The following is a 14,254-nucleotide window of genomic DNA, read 5'->3' on the forward strand; positions in this document are numbered from 1 at the left end:
TGCTGGCATTTTAATAGCTAGGCTAAATACCCATCCCTAAAGAATATTTTTAAGTAAAAGAAATCAGTGCTGTTGAGTTACAGGTAATAGCAGTTAGTGAACAGAGCATTGAAGACCTCATCCCATATATCTAGGACTTATAATTTTTAAAAGACAACATAGTAGGGGTCGGCACTACAAAGAATCAGACCAATCCTCCACTTGCAATACTGCCATATGGGCACTGGTTCATGTCCTGGCTGCTCTACTTCTGACCCAGTTATTTGTTCATGATCTGGGAAATCAGCCAATGATGGCCAAATCCTTGGACCCCTGGACTCATGAGGGAGATCCAGAAGAGATCCTGGCTCCAGATTTTGGATAAGCTCATCTCTGGCCATTATGCCCTTTGGGGAGTTAACCAGTGAACAGAATATCTGTGTGTGTCTCCTCTCTCTAAAATCTGCCTGTCAAATAAAAATAAATAAATAAACCTTCAAAACAAGACAACACAGATAATAGAAGTAAAAGCAGCAGTGGTAATAAAAACTCCAGGAGCTGCAGTTAATACCTATATCAGAAATGGATAAACGTTTTAAATACATTTTTTAAAATCAGCTCTCATTTTACTTCTATTTTACAACTGGGAAAACTGAAGCCCAGAAAACAAAGTCACTTTCCTTTAGTTGTACACGTAATTACACACAACCAGTATAGAAGTTGTATGTCTGATATCTGGTCCATTGTCATTAATTCAAATGAGAGCTAAAATCAAAGTCTGTTCCTTCTGATAGACTATCGATGGACTGTGAACGGGATGCCCACAGTCTCCTAGATGGACAATCATAGGAACTTTGGGAATAGAATGGGAGTCTTCCATCACTTCTCTAGAACAGCAGTAAAACATTTTTAGTAGCATTTTAGAGAGCCTTTTGTTGGGCTCCTGTGGGCTTCTGAGTGGTTGGCATCTGTCACAGATTCCATTCCACTGAACATGCATGGGATTCCCAGCATGGCTGATGCTGCAAAATGTCTAATAGAGGGTACAGTGTCTAGCACCAACAAAGAAGCCCCAAATGTATATAGCTCTGTGTCTTAAATAAGATTCTATTTGTGGATTCAGATAACCAACACCCTCCTGACCCTTTTTAATTCTATCAGCAATTCTCTGGTCTAACACGGTCTTACTTATCACCTTCAATTTGGCCTAACTGGATTCTCAACCTAGTCCCTACGCTTCGCTTTATTTTTAAGTCCATATGACAATAGCTTTCTTCTGCTTTGGAGTACTTTAAGCTTTCTCAGGGTCTTAATAAAATTAAAGATACTTAAGAGCACAGAGGAGGTAGCAGCTTTCAAGAGTCAGTTCAGTTCTGAGGATGGAGTGTTAGAGTATTCCCAGGTTTTGTTTATGGTACTGTGGCTGCTAACGGCATTCCCATTGTAGGATACAAACTACTCCAGAATACAGGAAATACTAAACGAAAGGAAGGGGAATCCCACAGGAAATTATCCAAGCTGTTCAAGTCATAAATGTAAGTGAGGAAGGAAATAAAAATGTTACTCATCATGGCAGCTCTTCTTCGGGGTGTGAGGGGGAAGCACCCGTTTCCTCCTCAGGGATGTTTTCCATCTCCCCTGCTCTGAAATCAAATCCCAGGTAAATTCCCAGCCAAGCCTCTCCCATCAAAACTATCTCACTCCCATTCCTGTGTCCTGCAGTATTCCACTTGGTCTTCACATTTCGCAGGAATAGAAACTCTAATAATGTACAGCGGTTGCAAGCAGTGACTCACAGCTTCCTGGAAATACTGATGTGACAGAAAATCCAAGAGGTTCATTTTACTTCCACAAATAAAGAAGGATTTCAGGGGATTCTGGATGAAATGTCAACCAAAACAAAAAACTATGTCCACAGGCGGGGAGCTGTGGCTTCAATTATTTCTTTGCTCTTGGGGTTGTAAAATATCGGTAGGGCTGGTGAGATTATTTTGGTGCTGGAATGTGAAGTGTCTGTATGGGATATGTAAATCTAGTTACCAAAAAAAATAGTTTTTAAGGATATAATGCTCAAGCATCGAACAAAAAGCTTTTTTTTTTTTTTCTTTTAGTGGTAGTGGTGGGAAGGAAGAGAATGAGGTGGGAGGGGTGGTACTATTTCTGTCACATATTTATTTGTGGAAAAATCAATATTTAAAGAAAACTTGTTTCCCTCGTCTCTTTGAAGCACTGAGTTCTATTGTTTCTGTATCTGGTTGCTCTTCTTTGGAAATGATCAGTGTTTTCAAAGGAAACACACAAGGGAGATGTCTTAAAAAAATAAACGGACAGGGATCCTGCTGTTGATGTCTGCCCTGTTCCACTCTGGCCTTAGTGCCAAATAATGGAAACAAAAACAGACATTGCAGCTTTGGGGTGGGGGCAGGGGATATGATTCAGTGCAAATCAGATACTTGGCTCTCTTTCTCCTACACAGGCACCCCAAGTTTCAGGAAGCAAACGTTAGTTACTAGTTGGATCCTTTGTTTTGTTTTGCCGTGGTGTTGGGCTGATGGTGCCAGCATGTATTTCTTCCGCGTGTGAGGCTGGATCTGGACTGCAGGCGGCTTCTTTTATCTCTTCCTCGCTGATTCTCACAAGGCAGACATTCCATTGAACTGAGCAAAGAGGATGCTAAACTGGGGGTTGGGAGTCTCTGGGGGGTGGCCCTGTGCTACTGAGCTGCCATCTCTGTGTGTGTGTGTGTGTGTGTGTGTGTGTGTGTGTGTGTGTGTGTGTGTGTGTATTCTCATCTGAGCCGCAGCCAGCATTTCTAAGTAATCGTTAAGAAATTACAGATACAGGAATCTAAGGCTCAGAAGTAAGATTCTCTAATCAAGCAATTAAACAGTCAGAAAAGGTCACAGTAATACTTAGTTTTTGTGAAAGGCAACAGAACAAAGCCATTTTCATGCTGACCACACTGGGCCACTCCCAGTTAGAGGGTCCCACTGCTGTCTTAGCTTGAAACATTCATCTTGTGTCATCCTGGGGAGCCCAAGGCTAATTACTGCAGATGCTCAAACAGTGACTGAGCAGAATGTGCAAACATCTCACCAAATGGGTTGAAATCTGACAACAAATCGAGCTTTCTGATTAGCTATGGCATCTCTGTGTGCCATCAGTATTTCAATACATGTTGAAAAACTCTCTTTTTTTCAGGATAGCAGCATGGTATTCTAGAGAACGCATTGCTTTGATGTTATCCAAGCTCAGAACAGTGAGATTACATGGCAGTCATAGTGCCTAGAAGCAAACTCAGGACAACACACCCCCGAAAGTGTCTACACTTTCCCACCCAAGTGCTGACTATTACAGGCGCTGAGATGATAAAAGGCCCTCTCTTGTTTCAGTTAGCCATGCTTTTAGTCATTTACACATTATCTAGATTAGTGCCTTTGACCGTGAGCTGCACAAAAGCGGATGGAGGTTATACTTTCATGTTACATTCTTGAATTGTTATTGTTTCTTTTGTTTGCTGAATTATCTGTTCAGTTCTATAACACCAGGAGTAAAGGGTTAAATAAAGTTGTACCTGGCCTCCACCTGGGACCATAAGGACTATCTGCCCCACAAGCCGAGCTCTCTTTATATATACCCAGGGTATGTAGGAGATTGCTCTTCCTAGTGCCTGGCATGGCTGTGACTCACAGCGTGGACAGAAGCTACATGAGTCTGACTTTCACTTTCAGGATCAACCTCATCTGTACGCTCACCTCATCTGCCACCTTTTCCTCCTCTTCCTGCCTGCAAATATGTCTCTTAGCTCAATGTTCTTCCTTAGTCTCCCTTTTCATAGTGGGGTCCCCCAGTCACTCAACTTCATAATGAGAAAACTATGGTCAGGCCATGATGGAACTGGTGGGACCAGGCCTACTAGCGTCCAGTATAAAGCTGGCACCACACACTGAATGAACTGAATGGAATACAGAACTTCTGACCTCAACACAAGAGCATTTTCTACTTCAAACCTGAACTTCCAACACTTTTCCTTATCTCGACAAGTAAAATTTGAGTTGACAGGAAATGGATGTTAAATAGCTCTAAAGTAATCTTGATATTATTTGCCTCTTATGTTTTTCTAGTTGTCCTCTATTTTGTCATTCCAGTTCCTTCCTGTAGCTATATTTTTATACTTCACCAAAATAGTTAATGTTAGTTTAGGAAGTACAAAACTTTCCCTTAGTGCCAATCCTATTGTTATCAATGTCTAGCTAACCTTTACCATCACCCTCTGGATCTTAATTTTTTATTATTGTTAATAAGCAAAGCATAACACTAAATTATGTCCAATTTCTCCTCTGCTGACTTTAACATTCTGTGTATCTGTGTGTTTATGACTGTTTGATGATATGACTATTAAATAAGTATTTCCACATTTAACAATAAAAGTTGTTACAGATTTTAAAACTAGGATGGTTGGTCCAATCCCACCACCATAATTTATCCTGGTCTGGATTATTGCACCTGGCTGGTGGGATGAAGTGTTTGGCTCAGCAGTTAATTATACAGTTGCTAATTGGAGCACCAGTTATTCCATGTCCCATTCAACTTTATGAGTAACCTGAGAAGCAAGATGATGCCTCAGGTACTGTGTCCCTGGCCATTATGTGGGAGACCCAGATGCAGTTCCTGTCTCCTGGTTTCAGCCTGATCCATCCCTGGCTGCTGTGGGCAGCTGGAAAGTGAACCAACAGATGCAAGATCTGTGCGTGTGTGTGTTTCCCTGTCCTATCTCTCTGCCTTTCAAATAAAAGGAAAATGAAGAAATAGCAAAAATTTTAGAAAGTAATAGTACACTTAAGCTCTGTTAGAAATCCCCTGAGCACAAATCTGAGGGCATTGGCAGGTTTTTCATGAGTTTTTTCTTTCTTGCTGTTTTTTTTTTTTTTTTTTTTTTGGCTAATTTCTCTGTTTAAGCAAGAAAATCAAGAAAGAAACTTTAATTTCTTCAAAATGAATGACTGGCTTTATATGAATTTAAGCACAGAGATATTAAGTAAAACATTGGACTTTTGGATATGTTTCATATGTCTAGCTATGAAGATGAGAAGTGGTACTTAAGTGCCTGTTTTCATGAATCCCTGGACAGCTAACCCTAACCCAAAGTCAACCTTCAGCCTGGCCAAGGCATGGTCCCACCTGGTCCTAAGGCTCTGTGGACCTGCTGTCTCCATCCTTGAGTGTATTTGGCAGCCACACACAGCAAATCTTCCTGCCCCCTTGACCCATTTACCTGCAGAGTTCTTTTTTGCTTGTGAAAATGATTTATAAATTGTGCAAGTAAAAATCATTCAATCTGTATACAATGTGGGCAGTTTTCAATAAACACATTTATAAATCAGAAGAAAAGGTCTTGTCTAGGCTATGTATTACAATTTTTCTTTTTGAAATAAAATTCATAAAACCAGTCTAGCTCCTGCTTGGGTATTTACCTGATAGAATAATTTCATCAATTATTTCATCTATCTTTTACATTCAGCTTGTTTCTCCAACAGCAGCTTGCCTTCTTAACATAACTGACATTTCCCCATTGTTAAAAGCAAATAAACAAACGAGAAACCTTTCCATTGATTTTCCTTGCCTACAGGTTGCCTGTTATCCCTTACATATCCATCCTATAACTCTGAAGAAGCTCTGGTTCCTCCAACCCCACTGTGATCAAGTTTTCCCACCATGACCCACACCAATACTTTCACCTTACAAGCTTATTGTAGGCCAAGCCCACTAGCACCACCACCAACCTCATCCTAGCAGAGATCTGCCAGATTTGCTGTCTTTGAGTAATCACTACTACAGTGTTGCTCCACTCTTACTTGCTTTGCCATTATGCTTTGGTTCTCTACCTACTTGTTCTGGAGTACTCTATTTCCTTTTCTTCTGAGCTGTTCCTTAAATAAGGTCCAAGGAGTTTACTTGGCCTTTTTTTCTATAGCACAACTTCTACAAATGACTGCATCAATTCTCATGGCTTTGACTACCAGTTCAATGCATAAAACTATAGCACCCCATCCTATAAACAGAATTCATGTCACATTCCATAGGGAACATACTCTAAACTTTAGACTTATTTTCCAAATCAGTTCCTTTACTCAGATATTGGCATCATCATTTACCTCCTCCCTCAAGTAAAACAGTCGAAATGACCCTATCTCTATGACCTATTCCACTCTCCACTGTACAGTCATTCTTTAAGGAATGGGGACTAAACAACTATAATAGTCTTCCTATGTGGTATTCTCTCCACTACCAAAGCCCGTGCCCAGAGTGGGAAAAAACCCACTCTGATCCAAGCTTTTTCCACAGCTTCCCAGCCAATTTTTATATGCTCTTTCTCTGTCAACCCATTCCTTACACTGATGCTTCTTGTCTTTATCAAATACAGTTCTGAGAAAGTGATACCTCTGTTTTACAGACTGTTACTACCACAACCTATAGGACAATTTCAAATTCTTCACCAGGGCACATGAGCTGAACTTAAATGTCTTATGCAGCCCTGGAACTGGACACAGCAGTCTCTTTTCTTCTCTCTCACTATTACAAAATATCTGTACACCCTTTATCCCATCTTTCTGCATTGCTTTCCCCAGCCTCTCTGCCACATTTCCACTAGTAAGACACTGCCATTTAAATGTCACCTCTAGTGCAAAAGCTTCCCTGGCTTCCAAACCTGAATAAACCACTCTTTCTGTTTTCTCATCATTAATAACAGTGAATCAAGTTCCAGTTCTCTAATTAAAGATGGGAAATTGTAACCCTAACTTCCAAACCCATTCCCTCTCCTAGAATTCCAAACTGTCTCCTTCCAGTGCTCATTGAAACTACCTCTGAAAGCTCTCAGTAACAGCAACCTGATTATAATTAGTAGCAATAGTGAAATTTCTGTATGATTATATCACCTACATTGTTTGGAACACCCTAACAAGAGCAACAACAACAAATCTGACACAATTTCTCTCATTATCCTCACTTTACTTAAGCAAACTGAAGTGGAAAGATGGAACTTCCTGTTGAAAACAGCAGAGTCCAGAAGGAGTTCAAGGTCCAACCCACAGCAGTTAGATGTCTTAGCCACACCAACAGATAGACTCAGGCTGCTGGTGTAGCTAACTCGTTAAATCAGTGGCCTTCCCAAGGGCTTAGAGGTGTTTACTCTTCCATGTCCACTTTTTTTCTGCTGACAGGGATGTTCTAACCACTTCACACGGGATTCCCTGATTCTGACAACTTGTTTTTTGCGTTTTCCTTATTTTAGTCCATTTCCATGCCTATGAATAGACCACAATTGGGATTTTACTTCTAATTGTATTTTTTCTCCAACTACAGTTAAGCCAAACCAAGCCCAGCTGCATGCTGGGGTGTAAGAATCCTGTGTACTTACAAGAGTGAAAATGTCTTCTTGATCATAGGAGAGAAGAAAAATCAGTTATACAGGACATCCATTTGACTAAGTTAAAGACTAGTCACATATTTTGCATGTTGAATCTGTGGAGTATGAATTTTAGTGAAAAAAAGAAGCTGTGTCCAGCATCATTCAGACTGGGAAAAAAGATGTGGAGAAATGCCCGTTGCATGTAAAAATATAAATAGACAGTTTGTCCCCAGCTATTTTAAACTTCCCTTGAAAATCCTTCTTGTGCTTTAGTGTTTAATTCACTTTTATTATAGGCGATTTTAGGAAAGAATAGAGTGAGTTTTTTCCTGGAAAAAAAAATTATTTTCTGGTCGAATGTTACTTCTTTTCTGGAAACTTAACACACTATTGCATTGTTGTCTTTTGCTTTCAGTTATGACAGGTGAAACTCAGCGATTTGTTAGCCACTCTCGAAGGGTAAGCTTTTCCCACTCACCCTCTCCCATGGATGATTTTAGCATTTTATTTTATCTTTCTTTTTAAAAAATTCAATATGTATGTCTTTCTATTTATCATGCTTGACCATTGTGGCTTCCTGAGATACCTAATCTTTATACTCAGTTTTGGCAAAGTCTTATTCATTAATGCCTTAAATACTCTACCTGCTTTCATTTTCTTTGGGATTCTAATTAAATGTTTTTTTTTTAAATCTTTGGGTCCTCTGTGTATCTTTATTTCTGTATTTTTTTTATCATTTTGCTTATCTATAATTTTCCTTCTGAATAGATTCTCTTTATTTGTTTGTCTGAGTCTAATTTCCCAAACAATCTTTTGACTGGAGTCTTATGGCTATCACATTTAACAGTTCTGTAATATTTAGATGGTTCTTTTTCACATTTCAATGCACTTTATGTAGTTTGCAATTCCTTGTTAAAAGATACATTTTTTAAGATTTATTTATTTGTATTGGAAAGGCAGATTTTAGAGAGTAGACAGGTCGGCAGATCTCCCATCCACTGGCTCACTCCCCAATAGCCAGAGCTGAGCTGATCCAAAGCCAGAATCCAGGAACCTCTTCTGGGTCTCCCACATAGGTGCAGATTCCCAAGACTTTGAGCCATCCTCCACTACCTTCTCAGCCCAGGTAAATGGATGGGAAATGCGACAGCTGTACACGAACCAGTATCCATATGGGATGCTGGTGCCTGTATGCAGAGATCTAGCTAGTTGAGCCATTGTGCCAGCCCCACTGTAAGTTTTTAGTTTGAGTTTACTATAAGATTAGGAATTATGATTGTTCAGCAACCTGTACTTGATCACTAGGCTAACATAATAGTGCTTCCATTGGGTGTTATTCATGCTGTACCTTATTTATGTTATATTATCTCCTCTTATAATTATCTTTGCTAGTCTGTTGGCTATGGCGTATGAAAAACTATTTGGTAGAGATGAGGTCTATTTCTCCATCAATGATTTTAAACTGCATTTTCCAGGTTCTTGATATCAAATTACATGGACAATACAGGCTCCCTTATCGCTGAGATTTCTGCGGTCTGCTTACATGACTTAAATCTGTAAGTGAAGGCTTTTTAACTTTCATTTGCTTAGGATATAAATGATCAAGACCTTCACTCTAAAAAAAAATCCTGAATTTAAACTTTAGTTCTCTTTGCCCACAGAGGATCTCAGAGATGCTGCTAAATCCCGTCTGGATCTACAAATGCCTTAGGAGGGCAGCAAGAACAATTCCCAACACTGGGCTCACACCTTCAGATACTAATTCATAAACTGCACATCAGCTGGTAACTTCTTGGCTGCACTGAGGAATATGTTTTAAAATGTCACCGAAGATTTAAATTGTTTTGGTCAAAAGATTTGACCTGAGTTATCACATTCAAAGTGAATGTCCTCCACCTTAAATTTGTATGGTGCTCTGCCAACTGACATTCCAAAGACTCTTTGGTGAGATTAATTCATAGGCATAAATTAACTGTGCTTCCAACACCATTAGATTGCAACACTTTGAAAATGTGAAACAGCTTTTGGGTTTTCTTGAGTTAAATTTGAAAGAAGCTAGCCAGTTAGACTTTATTGAAAACATCAGGAAATAAAAATAAAAAATCCATTAACCAAGAGAAGCAGTTTATATTTTAATGAAATGTTCTATGTACAAACAGAAAAAAAAACTTGTTAAAATATTAGTTAACCACTACACTTAGATTTAAAACAACAACAACAAAAACTCCTTACTCGTACAAGAAATCCAAGGCATTCCCAAGTAAGAATGCCTTACTTGAAACTTTTCTTTCATCTACCTGGTAATCATCTTCCTTTCCCTTCAGACTTATGTCCCAACTAGTATATTCTTTTGTAACACTAATTTAAGTAGCAAACTGAGATACACTAAAACCAAGACGAACAGAACCATGCATTTTAACCTAGAGGTTGCATGATTTAAACTAGCAGGATAAAATCTACTCCAGGTTAGTTTCTTGATCCAATCATAGTTGTTAGCCTGTGTGGAAATTATGCTTTTCTGATTAAAAAATGCACAGAAAAACAAAAATAGCTAGTCCTGATTTGTTTGTATATTAAAAAAAATCTTTATAATTTAAGTTGCTAACAGTTAGATTCCCTATTATTTCACGTTGAACACACTGACAGTTAATACATTCATTGAATGTTTTCATTTGTCAGGTTTTCACCCAGTTTTGACTAGAGACAATTTCTGAAATTTGGCCTGTCTCTGTGACCTAGCAGTTAAAGTCCTCACCTTGAAAGCACTGGGATGCCATATGGGTGCCAGTTCTAATTACAGCAACTCTGCTTCCCATTCAGCTCCCTGCTTGTGGCCTGGGAAAGCAGTGAAAGATGGCGCGAAGCCTTGGGACCCTGCACCCACGTGGGAGACCCATAAGATCTGGCTGCTGGCTTGGGATCAGCACAGCACCGGCCATTGCAGTCACTTGGGAAGTGAATCATCAGACAGAAGATATTTCTCTTTGTCTCTCCTCCTTTCTATATATATATATATATATATATGTAATGAAAGTAAATAAATCTCTAAAAATAAAAAAGAAGAAATTTATGTCACTCACCATAACACAAGAGTCTTGAGTTTCAAGGTCGAAGTCAGTGAAGTTCAAGAGAACACGGTGATTTTTTTCAACTTGGATGGTCCAAAGACAGGCAGTGTTGTTCATATAAGGACTGGGGTAATTTGGAGAATGAATCTCCCCATTTGGAGCATGGAAAGTTCCTCCACAACCTGTAAGTGGAAAATCCAATTCAACAATGAGAGAAATCATTAATGCACAAACTATATCCTTATCTGATAGTATAGATCAATACGATACCTTGCTTGACTCGGAGCTTTAGTTTGTGTTAACTCTGACGAGCTGAATGTTCATGCTAATTCATTTATCACAGCAAAAATAAGAAGACACAGAGGATATTAAAAATGCTTCAAATATTTAAAATATTGATGCCAAAAGTTGCTTAAACTAATAATGAAGGGTAGGCATTTGACGTCAAAGTTAAGATGCTTCTTGGGATACCTACATCCCATTTCCAAGTGCCTAGATTCCAACATTGGCTCCATGACTGATTCCACAGTTCTGCTATTGGGCACACTGGGAGATAGCAGACACTGAATCCAGTGAATCAGTGCCTCACGTGGAAGGCAGGATTGAGTTCCTGGCTCCTGGCTATGGCCAGCTCCACTCATTGCAAACATCTGGGGAGTAGACCAGTAGATGGGAAATCTCTGTCTATCTCATCTCTCTGCCTTTCAAAGTAAATAAAAATTTTAAAAATAACAATGAAAAAAAAATCAAATCATGTTTTCACAGAGATTTATTATGCCTGCTCCATGTCCTCTAAAAAAAAATCAAATCATGTTTTCACAGAGATTTATTATGCCTGCTCCATGTCCTCTAAAATTACAGCATACTGTAAGAATGATTTATCTCCTGCCAAATATTTGATAATCCCGTAGTGTATGTTTCTATAAAAATACATTATCTGATTTAAATATTTAATATTCTAGAGATCACAGTTATTATACAGTTACTTTTAAATTCCTACAATGATATCAAGTGTCATCTTCTGCCTTTGTGGCTCATCATTTCTTATAGTTATGGTTATAGTTATGGTGATAAAAGCCAATAATTCAGAAATCAGCTCTGTTTTATAATGACTGAGAATTATTTCGAGGTACCCTAAGCACTGTGGTTTATGTATTTTTGTGTGTGTTTAAAGATAATTACCTTTATGAGAGATTATATATCATTACTCTATTACCCTACAATTACATACATGGGCACTGTAAAGGTATATTCGTGTTTTGGTGTTTTCTAGCTCTAGGATTTTAGGTGAGTTACTAACTTGTCTAAATTTTAATTCCTTATTAAAATTATTAAAGTTTGTTTAAATACACTTCCCTCAGGGGTTGGTTGGCAGTATTAAATGAGATAACCCTTGTAAAACAGTTAGGAAAGTGCCAGACACATATACTAAGCATTCTGTAATGCAGCCATTGTGAATAGTTTTACAATACATGTGAATATACTTTGTGCCACAGCTTATCACTTTTAAAATCTGAAACAGGTACTTTATAGTATCTAAGCTTTTTGCTAAGCTCTTTGGCAGTAAGCCACCATTCAATGTACAGTAATTCCCTGGAATTCAAAAATTTAGCATGAACAATTTTGTCATTTGTCATAAACCCAAAGATCTATTCTATGACATGAGATAATCTGCTACTCATTGATGCCTAACTGTGGCAGGTGATTGGTTCTGTTCCTTTGCAAAATCAGTATGCCTGGTCAATCATCCTAAATCTGATCTCACCAGGGACCTGTATAGTTGTATCCTTATTTCAACAAATGTGGTGACACTGATGAAGTTAAACTCTTACCACATTTTTTAGGAAAGAAAATATCCCAAAGCAGCATGAGTCATCTGGAAAGTAAGGAAGTTATCAGGATGGGGCTTACACATCATTCTGCAATCATTATAGGAAATTTACCACTTGTGCAGGTGAAACACTTTAAGATACCTGCTTTTTTCACTCACCTCCAGGAATTTCTTGCCAGGAGACATTGAAGCCTCTTCCATTTATGGAGCTGTCCGTCCTAAATCGTATTGCTAATTCATTTCCTGTGCTGGACACATGCATGGGGATCACAGAAGATCTCTGGACACACAACTGTGTTATTCTGGGAGCGTAGAAATCAGGGCCTCCATATATCTAAAACAGGGTGTTAAAAAAAAGACTTAAAACACATATTTAAATCATTATAGCCTGCCCCTCATTTCTTTTCATCAACAGCTCCTGGATTATATTATGATTACAGATTGAAATCTCAGCCTCTCTGGGTGGAGATGAACCATAAACATGAACTGAATTTTCAAAGGCACTCCCTGTGCCTTAGGAATACAACAGTTGAATCACCCATAAATTCCTGTTTATTTCATCAGTTCAGAAATGTGGGAGTGGATTCAGTAGGTTGTTCCAGAATCTTCCATAGCTCTCAGCTTCATCTTTTTCATGGCTTCAGGGAATTTACAGCTTTCTCTGGCAGAGGCATTGCAGCAAAAAACAGTATTATGTCTGATTTTCTAATTCTTATGCACCCATATGAATAGTCTCAGCATAAAATGATTTTGACTAAAAAGGTTGGGTTCACAGAAGGCTCTTGATTTCCCAGTTACATTATTTTTTTAATTAATTTTTAGCCAACTTCCAAACTGAATATTTTATGAGATTAGTCATTTAATATAACGTCTTTGTTTCTTCACAGGGAGAAATGAAAGCCTGATAAATATGATTTGGGGTAAGTTCAAGAAGGTAAATCTATAGGGTCTCCTTATGCCTCTAGCCAGCATACCTGCTCCCAGGAATCTGACCAAGGGCTGCCATGTTCTGCTGCAGATGAACCTTAGAATTTGACCCATACTGCTTCTAGATCCATCACACCAGCTTCAAATCTATGGGTTAAGCTCAAAATTATCCAACTACCTGACTGAGTGGTACCTAACACCTATTGACACCTTCCCAGGAGAAGGGTTCCCTTGATGTCACATCCAGGGCACCTCACAGATGGGCTTCTAAATCTCCTCCAGGCCATACTATCCAATGTGTGTGTGTGTGTGTGTGTGTGTGTGTGTGTGTGTGTGTGTGTGTGTGCACGTGTATGTACGTGTGTGTATTTACCTGTGTGTTGGGGTAAGCAGGAATGTTGAGGGGATGATAAGAATCAGGGAGAATCGAACACAACAGTGTGGTATTACAGTGACTGACACCCCAGTGGCATTCAACGAGCAGCGATATGAACTGCATCAGTAGCTGGAACTCCACCAACAACAAAGTGGGAAGGGGTGTTCACTGGGAGCTCAGGGGGTGAACCCAGACAAAGAACTGCTCATCCTGTTGGTCTGTTTGATTTGACCAGGAGCAGAGACAGAGTAGCAGGTCTCAGATGGGCAGTGTGGGAACAGGATGACTTTCATAGCCCAGTTTACCCCCTAGAGCCGAATCGCGTGCCATTTTGTTTAAGGAGGCAAAGGCTAAGAGAAGGGACTGAGCATACACTGAGCTAGGAGAGAATTCATTTCTGGCTCAGTGAACTGCAACAATGTGGTATCCTACAGGTTCCACCCAAGATAGGTCCCGGTAGCCCTCAGACCTGATGGCCAGTAGACCAAGAACTCTAGCAGTGGCACAGCAGGCACCATTCTGTACAGTGTGGCAAAGGATTTAAGACTGCAGGGACAACAGTGAGCTGTACATGCAATGAGCTTGGAGAGAATGCACTGAGCTCAGTGCACTGCACTGGACCCACAGGAAAATAATACTGACTATAGCATCATACAGGTCAA

At 39.3% G+C, this 14,254-nt stretch overlaps 1 protein-coding gene across 1 annotated transcript in view; it reads right to left on the reverse strand.

Annotated features, from left to right (window-relative positions):
* CUBN (cubilin) overlaps nucleotides 1-14,254 on the reverse strand; it is a 228,532-nt gene that overhangs the window by 106,219 nt on the left and 108,059 nt on the right. Inside the window, exons 34-35 of the mRNA XM_040968271.1 lie at nucleotides 12,449-12,623; nucleotides 10,471-10,640 (exon numbers count right to left, since the gene is read on the reverse strand). Coding sequence (XP_040824205.1) covers nucleotides 10,471-10,640; nucleotides 12,449-12,623 — 345 coding nt within the window. The remainder of the gene's footprint in view (nucleotides 1-10,470; nucleotides 10,641-12,448; nucleotides 12,624-14,254) is intronic.

The sequence above is a fragment of the Ochotona curzoniae genome, unplaced genomic scaffold (genome assembly GCF_017591425.1).
Source record: "Ochotona curzoniae isolate NIBS_2020 unplaced genomic scaffold, NIBS_Ocur_1.0 scaffold_4683, whole genome shotgun sequence".
In the NCBI taxonomy this organism is placed as follows: Eukaryota; Metazoa; Chordata; class Mammalia; order Lagomorpha; family Ochotonidae; genus Ochotona; species Ochotona curzoniae.